The sequence below is a fragment of the Lissotriton helveticus genome, chromosome 1_1, assembly GCF_964261635.1.
Source record: "Lissotriton helveticus chromosome 1_1, aLisHel1.1, whole genome shotgun sequence".
Lineage (NCBI taxonomy): Eukaryota > Metazoa > Chordata > Amphibia > Caudata > Salamandridae > Lissotriton > Lissotriton helveticus.
The window spans coordinates 482792344-482810706 of NC_136057.1; the positions used below are offsets into that span (position 1 = coordinate 482792344).

General features: G+C 45.0%; 1 protein-coding gene across 1 annotated transcript in view; it reads left to right on the plus strand.

Moving 5' to 3' along the window:
- LGR5 (leucine rich repeat containing G protein-coupled receptor 5) overlaps positions 1-18363 on the plus strand; it is a 1130716-nt gene that overhangs the window by 239234 nt on the left and 873119 nt on the right. The window contains exon 4 of the mRNA XM_078673922.1: positions 4928-4999. Coding sequence (XP_078530048.1) covers positions 4928-4999 — 72 coding nt within the window. The remainder of the gene's footprint in view (positions 1-4927; positions 5000-18363) is intronic.

Below are 18363 nucleotides of genomic sequence, written 5' to 3' on the forward strand. Positions count from 1 at the left end.
GCGAGTATTTGATTGGTTCAGATGCTCCGTCCATCACCACCCCCTTTTGTACCGCTTTGTTCGCCATAAGTTGGCAGGGTATGCTCAGACGTTAGTCCCTTTCTCACTGTGCCACTGGATTCAAGCAAGCCTGGCTGAAGACAGCTGAAATGCCAGAAACCGGTCCTAGGAAGCTTGTTTCCGGTCCAGGGAAGGCATGGCTTGGCAGTTCGGGCTGGACTGTTTCCATGAGGCACAGGGTCAGACTGATTTGCATATGGCCATGTCTGAACTGGGGTGGCAGAGTGGGCGAAAGAATGGTGATGTTTTAAACCCAGATCTGTTGACTGGGTGTGAGTGTTTGATTGGTTCAGAAGCTTAGTCCATCACCACCCCCTTTTGTACCGCTTATCAAAGAAAGGACATCCCCAAAAGATGTAAGAATGGGTAAAATCCATAGACTCCCTTAAGTGAACTCTAACACTAGCTGATTCTCTCTAGGTATCAGCCTAGACTCCAAACTGATCATGACAGATCCTATTAAGCACAGTGTAAAGAGTGCCTTCTATAGGCTGAACAAAATTAAACCCTACCTACTGCAGAAGGATCTCAACTCTACCACACAAACACGGGTGCTGTCCAGATTGGACTATGGGAACGCCACACTCACAGGCACTGCTAAATTACACCTTGCAACCCTTAGAAACACTCTCAAAGCAGCAGCCAGAATGGTCACAGGAATCAAAAAATATGACCACATCTCCCCGGCCCTGAAAAACCTGAAACTGCTCCCGATAGAACATCGCTGCAGCTTCAGAACGGCCTGTCTTACCCACAAAGCCCTGCACACTGGAAAACCATCTTACCTCGCCTTTAAACTCAAAAGGCAGGACAGAAGAGAAACCTCTGAAGATCAAATACCCTACTTCGCATCCCGCACAAAGGCCACACACAAAAAACTCTGACATGCTTCTTCTGGAGCAACGCCCCTAAAACTGGAACTCCATTCCAGTACATATCAGAACAATGCAACAATTGACTGTGAAACCCTGCAGCAGCTAGCACTTAATCTGCTATCCCAAAAGTGATAAAAGAGGGAAGTCCCCTCAAATTTGTGTGCACACAGTCTTAAGCACCCACAGTCAAGGTACGGTCCTCAACTGGACTTGACAATGTTGAACATAAAAGAGTAATCGGTGCACCACTTCATAAACAGTAAAACAAATTTCAAGGTCTGTATCCAGAGTTGTATTCTTCAAAACCTCTTTTTTTATTTGGTATTAATCACAATTTGATTTGAACATAACATGCAACATGTAGAGTAGACCAGCCAAAGCGTTTCGTCCAGTACAATGGACTTCTTTAGGGCTGTATCATAACAAATATGTACATGTATAAATACACTTAAAAACATGACTTACAATGTGACTAACAGACATAATTACATTGTAACAATGCCAACAAGACAACACAAAAAAAGTGCATATAAACCCGAAATCCAAATTCATGTACATACCATTATAATAAAAATTGACACACTATCCACCGTCTGCTTTGTATGATGTTTTAAAAAAGACTCCAAGGGAGAGTGGAGCACCTCAATCAGGTGAACATTACTCCGGAAGTATGGTTTTGAGAGTGGTAGAAATGAAGTGAATCTTCGCAATAAAAGTGAAAAAAGAAGAAAGAATGTAGCATGTGCGTTCTCACAGTTAGAAAAGAACAAAGTTTAACGCAGAAACGTGATCCATGCATGAACACATATGGGTGTCCAGACTGACCCCCGCCCCCACAGGTGGGAGCCCAGAGAGTAGGGAGTGCCCCAATGGAAAATAATCCATTACCCACCATAGGCGGAGTCATCATCCATTAAGCGTCATTATGTCTGTGGCAAATGCAAATAGTCAGCGTGTTATATGTAACTGGAAACGGGACATATGAATTGCTCTGTATATGATCTATTGAGAAGAGTAAATGAGAAAATAATGTATCCTAAATTTCGTCATGGATGATATATAGACAAGTTGAGAACTAGGGAATATCCATAGATGAAACAGGATACTCACATAAACAATTATGAGCAGCTATGTCCTAATATTAAAATGCTGATAATATGCGGTGCATCAAGAGTCATAGGGCCATCAGTCACTTGATAAAATGATTTGTAAAAGGCGAAGACAGGAAACTTGAAGCCTTGCCTACATGCACCGATCTGGCAACTGTACCATCAAGGCTTCTCATGCCAGAGACAAAGAACAGTACATTTTGTGAAAATACATTTAAAATAGGTGATTCCAAGGCAGGAATTCCAGGCTGTTGTGCTGTTGGTACCAGTAGCCATGAGTTCCCATAGATAACTACCAGGCACAATGGCATGTGTAGGGGATTAGCTTCCAGAGCAGTGGTAGAGGTGTGAAACTTCCCAAATGCATTTTTGGCTTTGTAGTTGAGACTGGGGGTATAGAATTGGGCTGCGATGTCTGTCTTGGTTTTTAAGTTTGTCTCATTTTTGTAAGAGCTTTTTACGTGAATTTATTTTGAGCTGAAACTTAACTATATACAAGGGCTGGTTTACCAAGTAAGTTGTAAATCTGCGCATATAGAAGTACTCTTTGAATGGGTGCATATTTACTACTTTTTGAAATTCACAGACATTGCAGTGGTAGGCTTGATAATTTGCGTCAGTCCAAGGTTTCCGGGGATAATACTGGCAATCAAACACCCAAAAGGCTATGGGATGAATGCTGGCAAATGGTGTAACCAGTGGCAATCACTCTGGGTAGCATCCCAACCTATGTTTTACCACCTACTGTGCTACAGCAGACAGAGATCCACCTAATGCAAATCTGTAATGATCCTGCTTCCCATGGGAACAGTCCATTCCAAACCTTGGTCATTTTGTCCCTCCAACCTGCGCCTACCACTTTTTCAGTTGGAAACTTTGAGATTCACACCCCCTAAATCTCAGTGACGCCCCTTGAGTAGTGCATTGCCAGCTATTGTCAGAAGTGTTGGAAATACCTGGAGCTGAACTATATCACTTTTGCTACTTACACCCTTCCAATGAGGATGCTAAGCGATAGGAACTTCTCTGCCTCTCGTCAGGTACCTTCACCAACCTCACCCATTGGTAAATAAAGCACCATTTCTCTCTAAGAAATGCACTTTCACTACAAAATCACATATTATATCTCTGTGAATGTCACGTTCAGATGAAGGACACATGACAAAAGAAAAAGGGCTTGTAAAAATCTGACTTGACTCTGATGGACAATGACCTTTAAATGCCACAACATTTGCACAGAAAACGACCTTGGAAATCAAAAAGATGTCAATAGGGCAGGAGATCCTATATGGATATCCTTTCTCGTCGACCCACTACTGTTACCCGTGATCTCCCACAAAAGACAACTAATATTGGTGCACTCTAGGCACAGAATAGCTATTCTGCATCATCGGCGGGGGCCCACTCGCTGCTCCCGTACGCTGTCGTATACCCTCTTCACATTAGATCTTTGCATTTGATGAGGTAAAGACAAGGACTTGATGTTGTGAAGATCTCTCTGGGTTTTTCTTGATTGCTCTGGGAAAGGGGAACTCCTCCCAGTAGCCACGGTGTTGGCCTGCTTTTAATATAAACATGCAAAACGTCAGGTAGCTCCTTAAGAGAGTACCAGAAGGGAGGATAAAGCCTCAACGGAGAGGGAAATCATGCTTGGCAATGCTGACAGTTTTTGATTGCAGATGATAAACAGTACAAGAGAAAAGTGAGGCACTAACAATCACTTAAACAGGGTTGAGAAAGAGCTTTGCATTTCTTCTTCCAGGTAAGAGAGTCCAATAAGGAATACTGCTGCAGAAAAAGAGAGGAACAATTAGAGACAAATATCATATAAATGGGCTATGAGCACGACGAAAAAAAAGGATACGAAAGCGTTGCAATGCACCTTTCACTGATCAAAGAATATTATACATAAGAGCAACTAAGAAGCTGCCATCATAAATTAAGCCATAGAGCACGCTGGCAGCAGCTGTCTTTCTTTGCACAATTGTGATCTAGACTGCAACAGCTCTTTTTGCTTGTCTCTCCTGCTTGACTTCCTGTGAAACAGAAGCAGCTTTCTTATATGTGGCCCATATCATTATTAATTGCGCACATTTTCATAATTATCTGTCCGACTCACGTCTAATAATTGCAGAGCTATATCACCAAATATGGCTGTCGTACTAAGACGATATGAAAGGTTACACTGTTCTTTTGTAAACCTGGCTATGTGCATGCCTTCACTTATGTGAAAGAAGCAAAAACTGTTATAAATAAAATATATATTATGTAAAGCCTTGGCTGGATTGGCCATTTACTCCATCACGCTTTTCCTCCGAGAACTTGAACCACTAGAGGCCAGGTTTTGAAGTCCCAGGTGCTTCTACCACCCACCCCATCTCATCGAAGTAAATTACAGCATGCACTGTGGAGGCTTCAGGAGAGTCAGGGAGTAAAATAGAGAGTACGAGAGAGAAATATTAGGAAGGCAGAATGAGGAGAAGGAGATAGAGAATGCATGGATGGAAAGATAAAGATACAGAGAGAGAGAAGAGGAACAGTTTGAGTATGCTTTAACTTTTTTCCAAAGCTGCTTTTGAGTCCCAGACCAGTCCAGTCCTGTGACAAGCACCCAGACATCCTTGGGGTCTGGATTACCCTATATAAAACTGCAAATAAAATGAAACGTTTTTCTGGATTTGACCAAGCTCATATTGCACACGGAGAGTACTAGTTCTATAAGAGGAACACCTCTGAATTGTTTTTCTGCAGCACAGTGTAGGGAATCTGAATACTGAGACCATGTGTTGGATGAAATATTTGTACTGTATAAAATATTTGATTACCCTGCATCCTTTATTTATGTGAACATATGTTGCCTCTGTTTTCATTTTTTTTGCACAGAATGCTGCAGAACAATGAATTAAGGGAAGTTCCCAATGAAGTCTTCCTTGGGCTGCACAGTCTCCAATCCCTGTAAGTAAATGTTAAAGTAATGTTTTTAGCAATTGTAAAATAGATGTAAAAGTTAGACTTCTAAACAAAAAAAAAACTTGCAGATCACCAACACATCTAATTGTATGATCCCCAGGACCTTTAAGCTCAGTGTTACCTACCGTTTACTTCATTGACATCAATGGCATTCTCAAGGAGATATTGCAACACCTCAAAGCTTGCATAACATGTACAGAACGTATCTTTTACAGTACTTTGGCTCCCAAGTGGCGAACAGTGAGCATAATGCCGTCGTTGAATGTTTACCCAGGTTTATCTCAAGCAAAGGTTTTACTGCTACACCAATTATATGCTACACTTGATAGGATGTGTTTTCTGATTTTAACATTTTTATGATGTCAACTACTACAGTCAGTCTTGTTCTCATGTAGAAAGCGATGGGTGCAGTAGACGGTACTTTTTTTAACTTCACAATTGATATGTGTTTTAAGGTCTTCGCATTTCCTGCCTCTCGAGTATGCACCCAGTAGAAAGTCTGTGAGTGGGAACCACATGGAGAGAATCACAACAGAAAACAAGCATTGGCATAGCCAATAGGTCTCGCCTTTGGGACCTTATAAGTGTTTAGCCATGCAACACTTGATGTTGTTGCACCAAGAATATTGTGTTGCATAAGTAAATACTTATAAGGTCCCAAAAACGAGACCTATAGGCTATGCCAATGCTTGTTTATATATTTCAGAGACCCTTGATGCCTCCAGGTCACAAAAGGAGGAATTTCCTGGTCTTCTAGAATTTCTTCCTAAACAATTTCCACATTCCATTACTAGTATGAAAAGATGTTTCAGAGTTAAGAAGAGAGTTGGATGTGGTGAAAGGACACTTGCCCGGTGTGTCGTTTTGGTCAGCAGTATGGCACGGATTTCCTGGGTCTCTTTTAGTTCAGTGCCTGCCTTGCTGTTCTGAAACATGTGGGCTTTTAAATACATTTTCACTTTTGTCCCAATCGCCTCTGCCCGTCCCCTTCTGACTCTACCTCACCCCAGTATCTGGCACACTGCAAAGGAGACGTATGAACTCCTGGCACACAAGAGAGGTGAGGTGCTAAACCTCCTTGGAAGCTGTACAGCTAAGATGAGATGTCCTGGTAATGTAAGCCTCAAGCTTTATGGCAGGTAATGTAAGATTCTGTAACCAGCACAGGAAGCAGTAACCTACGATGGTAGGCACAAGCAGAGGTAGTAAGATGCTAGATCAGCACACTTGGGAGAAGCCTAGTGGCTGAACCAGCACAAGAAGGGGCATGATGCGAGAACGGGCACGAGGATAAAACACTGAGATTAACACGTCATTAAAGGTACAACCTAGGACTATGTGGATGGAAGAGGCTATGCCCGTTGCCACGGTACAGGGGCGAGATGCTCTAAAACATTTTGACACCTCTTAGAAACAGCTCCTCGAACACCCTCAGCGACTCATGGCGCGTTATTCATCAGGTAGGGACTCAGGTTTGTTTTCCGTCCTGCAACAGCCTCGACTTTCATAAAGGCGGGGCGTCCTGCTGCAGGCCAGGTAAATCCATGGACCCAAATCTTAATGGCATATCACACCTGTGCTGAGGCCGTACGCCGACCTCGCTGGAGGCTATAACTTAAAGCAGGTAAACTGCTTTATGAATGCCGCCGTTAGCCTCACGCACCTTTCATCATTTTACCCGCTGAAGGCTGGGCTCTTATGCTGTGACTGTTTTCTTTTTTTTTTTTAACACCTGGGTTGACTGCACCGCTGTGTGCATGGCCTGTCCTTAGAAATTCTTTTAAACATAAGAACTTTGGCTCCTCTTAGGAATATTTCTCTTGCCCCTTCCTGCAATTGGTTCTTTAATATATCATTGCGCTTTCTATGAAGTGCTTGCATTGCAAAATTGGATGACCGTTTTATGTCGCAAAAGTTGTCAGAATCATCACACATAAAAGTATTTAACTTAGATGAATTGTGTACACAAAGCGGTCCTTTTTATCTTTCTCTGCAACAGTTTATTTTTATTTTTTTAGACAGGACTCAGTACAAGCCAGAACTACAGGCTTTGCAATGCTGGCTAATGTTTACATTCAATATATGTTTTTGTGTGTTGGTGGGGTACAGGTACATTGCTGACATGTTTATGCATTGAAAACCAAAATAACTCAGAACAGAACAATTCATTGGGCTGAGAACTCATCGCTGAGGTTTACGAGTTGCTCCTTTCAGCGGTCTCGGGAGGATGAATGGCTGAGTTGACCACCCCAGTTTCAGACACATGACCTACAGTAAATATGGAGTAATGTGCTGTACGTCAGGCAAAATTCAACGCCCTCTTCCAGCAGACTTCTGGCCAGATCTGTCCAATAATCCTTGTGTGCCTGCCAATACAGTACGCAATCTGGGAGTGATGTTGGACCGCAATCTACAATTAGACTCGCAGGTGAACAAAACAGTGAGCACTTGTCTATATCTGCTTAGAGCCCTTCCGAAGAACCCCCTAGTTTTTACCCACTCTTGTTAGACCTTTAGTGGTACAGAGTATTGTCCTGAGCAGAATAGACTATTTCAATGCACTCCTTTTGGGTGCCCCGGGCTCTGTGTTAAAGAAACTACAAAGAATACAGACTATGGCGGCTAAATTGGCATTGACCCGGCCACGTGGGGCCTCTGCCTCTCTGGCCTTAAAAGATCTCCACTGGCTGCCTGTTGTACAGAAAGTACACTTTAAGGCACTCTGTATTGTTCACAGGGCTGTACATAAAACTGGGCCTAAAATCCTACAAAGGAAATTTGTATGCCCCTGCCAGATCCCTGCACTCTTCCTCTGCGAACCTGGTCTGTGTCCCCCAAGCTAAAAAAGTTTGAATGGTTAGAAGATCTTTTAGCTTTACAGCAGCCAAGCTGTGGAATGCCCTAGCCCTGGAACTTAGGCAACTGAACGCCCTGTCATGGTTCAGGAAGGAACTGAAAACTAGACTATTCCCCAGATAAGTGATCTTGGACAATTCTGCTCTGTCCCTGCCGTTCGGTAATTTTAAGCACCACGATACCCTTTGGGTGGCAGTTGCGCTATATAAGTGCACATTACATTACATCTCGCCAACGCTTCCGTTAACCCACCGAGCTAGCTTACACTATCTACATATAAGTAACGGAAGTGACAGAAGCACGAAAGGAAGGCATCGAATCACAAAAGTAAAGAAATGAAAAAGATAATTAAAATATGACATGCTCAAAGGGCAAAGAAAGACAGGGGCGGGGAAAAGGGGTGTTAGTGGTACAATGGTGCCCCCACCTCCCACTAGCGGCTATGTGAGGAGGGAGGAAAATGAAATTAAAGGCGTTCTCTGGAACTCTTACCCCTGCCCCCGTTCTACCGTCATTGTCCCAAACACATACTGCAGTGAAAGCACGACCCCCCGCCACACACACACACACACCACCCAGAGCATCTTTACCATGGTCATCGTTCTCAAGTTTGGAAAATTCTAAGGAGTGAGAATAAATCACATATTTGATTACATCACTGTAATCCAGTCCAACATACCTTTGCTGACGGGTGAGAGGAGACGCTGTGAGGAGGAGCTCTGAGCCACAAGAGCAACACCAGACCAGCACAGCTACAGCTACCGCTGCCATCAGTCGCGTCCGCCGCTCCGGGACTTCATATCCCGGCAGCCTTTGCGGCGGCGCGATCCCTGACGCGGAACACGTGCCAGGAGGGGCGATAAAAACACCAAGCCCTCGGTGGAGCGGGGGGTCCAACATACCTTTGCTGACGGGTGAGAGGAGACGCTGTGAGGAGGAGCTCTGAGCCACAAGAGCAACACCAGACCAGCACAGCTACAGCTACCACTGCCATCAGTCGCGTCCGCCGCTCCGGGACTTCATATCCCGGCAGCCTTTGCGGCGGCGCGATCCCTGACACGGAACACGCGCCAGGAGGGGCGATAAAAACACCAAGCCCTCGGTGGAGCGGGGGGTCCAACATACCTTTGCTGACGGGTGAGAGGAGACGCTGTGAGGAGGAGCTCTGAGCCACAAGAGCAACACCAGACCAGCACAGCTACAGCTACCGCTGCCATCAGTCGCGTCCGCCGCTCCGGGACTTCATATCCCGGCAGCCTTTGCGGCGGCGCGATCCCTGACGCAGAACACGCGCCAGGAGGGGCGATAAAAACACCAAGCCCTCGGTGGAGCGGGGGGTCCAACATACCTTTGCTGACGGGTGAGAGGAGACGCTGTGAGGAGGAGCTCTGAGCCACAAGAGCAACACCAGACCAGCACAGCTACAGCTACCGCTGCCATCAGTCGCGTCCGCCGCTCCGGGACTTCATATCCCGGCAGCCTTTGCGGCGGCGCGATCCCTGACGCGGAACACGCGCCAGGAGGGGCGATAAAAACACCAAGCCCTCAGCGTCGCGGGACGCGAGCGGGACGCCCGGGGCGAAGCCCGGGCAAAGGGCGGGCCCTCTATGGCCCTCATCGGCCAGAGGAGGCTGGGCTGGGCCACCCCCCATAAAAAGCAGCACAACCACCAAACCACCGAGTTTTACAAGGTAACAGCTCGTGCTATAGACTATCTACATCGCATTGTAGTATTATGAGGAAACCGGCCAAAAAGTCTAAAATGCCCACATTAAGATCAAGCTCAAAACCCAAACAAGACCCCCCACAATCAGTACCTACACTAACTGCCATTGACATTATGTTGAAACAAACTATAGGGTTTGTAACTAACGCTATAGCTAATACAGAGAGAAGGATGTCTTTACCACCTATGACTATTGTTCAAGATACACAAGAAGCCGCTATCGACCTCTCTGTAGTTACCATAGAGCCCACAGAGGACCTGGATACTAGCTTGGCTGTCACTTCCTCTTCTTTTGTTGATCTCCCGTGTGCCCAGGCCCCCACCAAAAATAGGAGGGAGTCAATGGACACACATACACATAAAAAAAAGATGACATCAAATACCAAGGAGAAGAAAGGGCCTAAAGAATGTTCGAAACGTGGGGGGGGAAAAGGCCAAAGTAATACCAAAAATCACAACTTGGTGACACCTATAAATCCACTAACACCTGGAATACCCTGTTGGATTACTAATATGGTGGCTGATCTAAAAGCGGATCTAGAAGTAACCATCACGGCATCGATTAAACCCCTCATGGCCAAAATTGATAGGTTAACCTCTTTGATAAATAATAAGGGTGTTGGCCCAAAAAGCCAACCAGCACAAGACAATGTCTCTACCAAAGCAAGACAGGACGGTGGCCCTACTAACAATTCATCAAAAGACAAGGTAAGCTCAACAATTGATCTGGCATCAAATAACCCCACTGAAACCCCACAACAAAAGAAGATAAAAGATGTACAAAATGTCACAATACCACAAAGTAGTGGCAATAATAGTAAACAATCAAACGCCCAAACAACACAATCATGTCAAGGAACTGTTCAGAATCCACACGTAAACAAAGATCAAATCTCAAAAGATAAGCCTAAGGCAAACTCCACTTCAGCAGTCAAGACAAGAGAAAATAAAACTTCATCTCTATTTAGGACTATTAATCTACCCCCCCGAAGCTCTGCCTTTTGTGGTCGTACTGACGGGAGTGCCTCCCTTAAGAGAGGGAAAAAGGGAAACACAAGTGGAATTAAAAAACAAATGTGTACAGTGGCTACAAATACATAGACCGCTACCCCCAAACATCCATGGAGAAATTCTCCCAGTAAGAAGGGGGGAGTGGATTGGGAGAGAAACAAAAACAATAGCAGGGGATATAATAACAGTGAACTTCAGAGACATCGCAGCAGTAAATTTTATTTGCAATGCACCCCCCAGCTTTGCCCACTCACAAATCCACCCTGTACATCTATCATACTTTTACCCTTATGCTCCCCAAAGACCTGTGCAGAGATATAAAATTCCGGTGAATATGTTTTCACACGGAATCCCAATATAGACTGGCCCGGCGGCATATGACATACCATGCCACCCCAAATTGTGATCCTTCTCTTTTAATGCAGCATGCACATTGGAATAGGTTCAGTGCACTCGAAGAGGTGGATTGACATGCTCAGGGATACCCTTCTTATAATCCCACTAGATCAAGGGAGGAAGGGTCAAAGATAACTGGTTTGGGCACTGAGAATAACATAGGACTCATGGACAGGAAAGGGGGTGTTAATAAGAGTCCAAAAACCCCAAAGGGAAGGCGTAAATTGTTAAAATATCCAGAGCATACGACAATCATTGAACAAACTACACCGGTTAGTAACATCACCCCACATCCCCGAACCAACACCCCAACTACAGTAGCAGTCCAGGAAGTACACCCATTAAGAGGCTCAGTAGAACATTCTAGAGTGGATACCCACGAAAACCTCCGAATTATATCCTGGAACATCGCAGGTTTAGCAGCCAAATTTGAACCTCAAGATTGGCATGAATATATAAATAAATTCCAAATTGTATGCTTGCAAGAAACATGGACGGTCGAGCCAAATGACTACAGTCGTGAGGGATATAAATGTTTTTCTGTCCCGGCCACAAAGGTATCATCGGGGAGAGCCAGTGGGGGACTCACAATTTACGTAAATTTACAGATTCAGGGAGTTTGGTCAAAACTTAATTGGGGCTCACACAACTTACAAGTAGTAAGGTTTCGCTCTAAAAGATTAAACTTCTTCCTACTCAATTGGTATAACGCTGTCAACTCAATGGCAACGGGAGCCGCCGTAAATGAATTGGACTCCTGTTTAGAAAAATTGTTTTCCTTAAATAAGACACCAAATCCCCCAAGTTTAATACTTTTAGGGGATTTTAACTGTCACCTTTGTGACAAACTAAAACCATTTAATAAAGATTGGTCTAGATGCACTATAATGAAAGGGCCACATTTTGGTCATGTAAGAGAGGGATGGGACCTCGAGAAAGTAACCAAAATGCACAACTTGGTCCACACTTTGGATCTTGCGAAATTGGGCGAAAACGGATACCTCAATCCAACGTTTAGAGGAAGAGGTTGCCAGTCCTATATTGACTATATTTTAGTCTCGCCTCCATTAAAAAGAAATATCAGTAATATGGCCATAGAGGCAAGCATCTTCAGTGACCACAACCCTGTGACACTTACATTAAAAGGGTTTGATTTTAAAACCACCTCAAAAAGAATAGATGTGATAGAAAAGGCAGTGGATCAAGGAAGGAGAATTAAGTGGGTTAGGATTGACGGGGATAGATTCTATCAAAAGTTGATTGCAGAGGGCCTAAACGCAATAAACACATGCCTTGATCCTAGGGTGGAGGGAGCGTCAGTGGTCAGCGCATTTGAAGAAATCGCATGCCATGTAAACAATCTCCTGACGACCTCTAAATCAAGTAAAATTCCCTCTACCCCTCGCTGGTTCGACTCCCTGTGCACTAAGGCGCAAAAAAAACTGAAACTCAGCCTTCACGCCGTACCCAGGGATAAGCTCCTGATTGCACAGAATAGAGCTGAATATAAAAAAGCATTGAATAGTCGGAAAAAGGGCTTACAAAACCAAGCCTGGGAGGATCTAAGGGATGCTGCAGAAAGGCGAGATATATCAGGCTTCTGGAAGGTCATCAACACCCCATGCTTCCAGGATCAAGGAGAACCGAAAATAACGAACACTATTTTACCCGATCAATGGCAGAATCACTTTAAAAGCCTTTACAATCACACAGGACATCTAACCCAGGGGGAAGAGATAATACCAACACAGCCCCTAAAACTGGACTTCTCTGTGAAAGAAGTTGAACTGGGAATAGCAGGGCTCAGTAAAAACAAAGCACCAGGCCCGGACGGGATACCACCCGATCTCTACCTGAGCAAAATCGAACTGTGGGCCCCGCTATTAACGAGGGTCCTGAACGAGGCAGTGGTGGCAGGACTGCCTCGCTCTTGGTCAACAGCAACCATAGTTCCGATTTATAAAAAGGGGAACCGCGACGACCCTCAATGTTACCGCCCCATCTCTCTCATAGATGTGACAGCGAAAGTACTGGGCCGAGTGATTTTACATCGTCTGCAGAGGAGCACCAGGTTCTTTCAGACATCCAATACGGTTTCAGGGAAGGTAGATCCACCACTGACCAATGTCTGAACCTGTACCTTCTGGCAGCAAAATATGCCATCGCTGGCACTGGGAATGTATTTATGGGATTCATGGACCTCTCGGCGGCCTTTGACCGCGTAAACAGGGAAAAACTTTGGTCATTACTGATAAATCTAGGAGTGGATCAACCCCTTGTGGACACCCTACAAACCTTGCACTGGAACACATCTGCAAGTGTGAGGTATAACCAAGAGGGAAGCAAGACGGACCCCTTTTTCTGCACTAGTGGAGTGAGGCAGGGCTGCATCTTAGCGCCCTTCCTTTTCTCTATATATATTAACCGCCTGGAAAAAGAGCTTTCAAAGTTAAAAGTAGACTCTCCACAAATTGGCCAACGCGCATTGCCGGTATTACTTTATGCCGACGATGCGGTACTCTTGTCCAGAACTCCCTTAGGTCTACAAAAGTTGATCGATGGTTTTGTCGATTTCATGGCCAAACCTGATCTATCGACAAACCTTGAAAAATCGTTTATTATGACAACAGGAGCAACAAAAAAGGGGAATTTCACTTATAACATCGGATCACACAAGATTGGCCAGGTCAAGACCTTCTCATATCTAGGTGTACTCTTTGATAACCATTTGAACTTTAAACCCCTGGTGGAAAAACATGTAACTAAATTGGCGGCGTCATCAGGAGCCATTATGGGATATGGTCAAAGACTGGGAAGGTGGTCCCCAGAACAAATATTAAATTTGTACAGATCGATGTGTTGTGCAAAGGTCACCTATGGGGCGGAAGTATGGGGTCATATAGACAATAAACTACAACAAATACAGGTGGAAGAAAACAAATTCTTTAGAAGAATCTTGAAACTACCACAGAGCGCCCCGGCTTACATTATTCATGAGGAAATGGGAGAGCCTTTTATCGAAGACCGGATTAAAGTTAAACCCCTCTTGGCTTGGGTCAAGATATGGACTAATCCGGAGGCAGATCTAACGAGACAAATCATAACAGACTGCCTTAAACGGGATAAAGGATACCATATTCCCTGGTTGAAGTATATTAAGGACTCGCTAGATGAGATTGATTGTACAAACCTCTGGACATCTCCAGGATCTATAACTGTTGAGAGTAAAACGATAGTAAAAAAAATCTTTTTAGAACGGTTACGGACGATTAGGGCAGAGAGTGAAAGACACAAGCCCACTGTCTCATCCTATTGCCAACTTACAGCAAAGCAAGGAATGGAACCATATCTGAGGGTCATGCACAATGCGCAGGATCGTTATTATATGACCCGTTTCAGACTTAACATGCTTCATCACATATTTGCGGTCCCCTCAGGGTTCACCCTTACAGTGGAGGCGAAGGGTACCTGCGGCTGCGACACTAGGTCTCCGCAGGATACCCTTCACTTTGTTTTATTATGCCCTTTTTATTCTGCTCCAAGACGTAAGTTTTTAGTAGGGATTCTGAAAGAATCAAAACTCAGACATGCAAAACTGGCTCTAAAGTTTTTACAGGAAGCTGAAGATGCCTATACACTATTTTGTACTGTAAATTTTATCCGGGTAGCACTGCGTTTAAGAGACACCAGAGAAAATGGACCTTAACACCACTTAATCCCTTAAAAATTTACTCCTTTGCCACTAGTCTATTGAAATAGGTTTTTAGCTAAATTTTACTTATTTTTCTTTTTTTTTTTAAAAACAAAATTTGTATATTACATTGTGTGTATATTGTATATGTGCTTTTATGGTGTCTTTTTAAGTACCGAATAAAGTTTATAAATTGAATTGAATTGATTACATCACTGGAAGTAGTGTCACACAACCATCAATGGCAATATAGTATCGGACATTAATTAAATAACTCATCAAAATGAAGTAATAGCTAATAAAATAACAACCAAAGTCACTAGGGTGGGCGAGTGGCACCCCAAGGCTGTGGGCAGCACTCTGGTGTCCAAAGCGGCGCCGTCCCATGGATGAAGGCACCTGGACCAGCACCTACCCAGACTGGATGCTGCCACCTGAAGCTTCAGTAGCTCCCGGAAGCATCCCTGCATGAAGCAGGGCGCTAAACAGAGGTGCACAAAGACACCAGGTTCTAGCCCTTACTGCAAGGCGGATATTAGCCTGCCGTGAGTGAGGGCTCAACCACACCTCCAACTGTGCGAGCCTCACGCGCAATGAGTGAGGCTTGCCGTCTCTGCAGGTGATAAAGACAAGTGACAATCAGTAGACCCGCACATTTAAATGGCATACATGTGGCAAAGGCGCAAGCTCCTGGCTCTGTTATCGGCAGGCACTTAAGTGCCAGTGAGAGAAGCGATCTGCTTTAATGCACTACAACACGGTGCCAGATTGAACAAGACTCCAAACAACCCACATCACAAGCATACGGGCAGGCACCAGAGCTCTCCAGTGCAAGAAGAAATAACTGGTGGACACAACGCCTGCCCAGAATATAAGGAAAGAGACAACTAAAGCATTACTCACCAGAATGACACCACCGCATCTCTCAAAAACACAATTACAGCCAACATCTCAAAGGATGGGGCAACCACTGCAGCGCTCACCTAAATGATGCCACATTCCCCAGAAGAGAGACCTTCCTTCCAGTCCGTATCACAAGGCAGGAGACAACTTCTGCAGCATACACAAGCGTAATGGCATCATAACACCAACAGGATACAACACCAGTCAACATTATGAGTGAAGGTGAGGGATCGGAGACAACCACTACAACATTCACCTGAATGATGCCAGATTCCCCAGAAGTGATCACCCAAGTCCACATCACAAGGTAGAAGACAGAATGCTGTAGTACGAGAACATCACATCCCCCAAAGATTACAAGCAGCCCACATCACGAGGGGAAGAGAGAACAACCACTGCGGCACTCATGGGAATGATGAAACCAGAATACAACCACAGTCCACAATACTATTGAGAGAGAAACAGTACAGTCCACAATGTAGAAGAGTACTACAAAGCACAGGGCAGTTTTGAGTCTTAAATAACCCAAGTATTAGTGGAGAAGCGTGGCTCAATGGTTAGAGCGGCAGACCCTGGTGCAGAGGTCTGGCCCGGGACCAGGGTTCAATTCCCGCCTCGGCGGCTCTTGGACTCAATCTCCCCGGACCTGATAATTCTCGCCTTGGTGCCTAGTCTAATCATGGGTCCCACTCTGTGACTCTGGGCAATAGCTTGCTTATTCTCCACAACGGCCCCAGCAGCGCTTGGATGCCTGGCTTCACCTTGGGGGTGCCCAGGAGTGGACATTTCACATGGAAAAGCCAGGAAGGGTTCCACAGCGGTATGAGTGCAGCGCCGGGATGCCCCGTCGCCTGGGCAGCCGTGCGCTTTACAAATACAACACATTTACATTTACATGAAGCACTAATCACTAATCACATATTGTAACACGAGGACCCACACTTTACCTCTAGTAGGTCAGAAGGGATCATCAAAGTGTCTGAGGTGACAGCACTTCTGTATTCAACATATGCCCCGATGTGCCAAACATACCCATCAATACCTGTCTATCTTCCGTATGGCAAAATATGATCAAATATTTCCCATAGCTGAAACACCACTCCAAGTGCAGGGACTCCTCTTACTTCTGCCTCATTGGGACTTCTAACAGCTCTACACCCTGACCGCGCCCCACGGCAAACCGAGCTCTCCTGTTCATCTCTCTAGTACTCAAAACGTCCCACTCAGGAAAGCAGCCCAGTCCGTGGTCCTAGAGCCGGCTCTCCAATAAGAGAACTCCTCGTGCAGGTCCTCCGATAGAAAGGCCAGCTGGGCACAATCAGTAAGACATGAGATTTAGATGGCCTGTGCCTCTCTCGCGCTCTGACGTTGTCATACGTGTGTCAGGCGCAGGACCTGTTGGGACAGAGCCCAGGTCTGCGTGCAGCATGGTTTCCATAGTGCCAGACACATGACACAATACTTGTGTCTGTCTTGGATGCACTCAGTGTGGTGAACATCCCGGTGGGGCTGCGTGACTCGGCCGCGGACTGGTGATTAGTGCTAAGAAGCACGCCACCGTGCTCACTGTGAGGAGAGCTCTGAGGGTGTGTGGGAGGGAACCCCTCCTTTATTCTGACCTAGCAGTGCCTTGTTGACACAGCCGGCTCACCTGTACGTTTGTTTAAACGCTGTTTGTGCATTAAAGTGTCCTCTCCGCCCAGTGGTCGAAGTGGGAGGGATCGGCAGGGCACGGCGTGCCCTAAGAATTCCAAGCATTCCGTTACCCTAATTTTTTGTTTTCAAAATGCGTCCCAGGACACAAGAAACCGCCATCGCCTATAAATAACACTCGGTGTTTGTGACGGGCAGGGCAGCAGAGATGTAGCAGGACTCTGTCTTTTCCTCCTTGCCCAGAGAAGACAAAGATAGTGTCCATTTCTGCTCAGCCGCTTCAGCCATCCACCCCCCACTCTTTCCTTCTTCCCTTCTTCCCTCCCTTTCTGTCTAGCAGTACTTCTCTTTACAAAATCGTGACTTCAAGATGGGGTACTTACTCTCTTTCCTCTCCTTTCTTTTATTTGCTCCCCTGTGAAATGGATCTAAAAAAGAAAAACACTTTTGCAGGAAATGTCGTATTTTTCTGACATTTTAATTCCAAAGTGCAGCATTGGTAATAACAGGTTAAAAATATGAAAAATAAGTAAATAAAGTAAGACAGAGTGGTAGTAACCTGGTTAGATTGGTTTTTATTCACACCCCAACACATTAGTGCCCCAACACATTAGTGCCACTTTCACAGAGTTAACCGGTGAAGCGCTATTTTTGTTTTCTTGTCTTTGTTTTCCCTGGGCTTGCAAATAGTGCACCAATCCTGGAGGTACTACTATGTGTGGATTGGTAAACAAAATGTCTACTGTGGCTCTGCATCCAGGGATGTGGTCTTCTTACCATACTGCTTACGTTTTGTAAGGATATAAGCAATAGAAATAGAAATGGGTCCATTCAGGGCCCTGTAGTCTTGTCCTTAACCTTTCAGACAAAAGCACTCACTGATTTCTGAAAAGTGAGTGTAAAAGCGATAAGGTAACCATGTTGTTCCTGCTTACATTTCACATGGTTTGCTAAATTTTGCATTCCCTATGCGTGTTTTTTTTCCCAGGATCTCGTTACTTTTTTTTGTAGGCCGCATATTGCTCTTGTCTAGTGCATAATTTAAATTGAGCGCATCCAGGTGTTTATAGCCGGCAACAATTGGGTTGTACTTGAAGGCATTGTGAGTCTTTC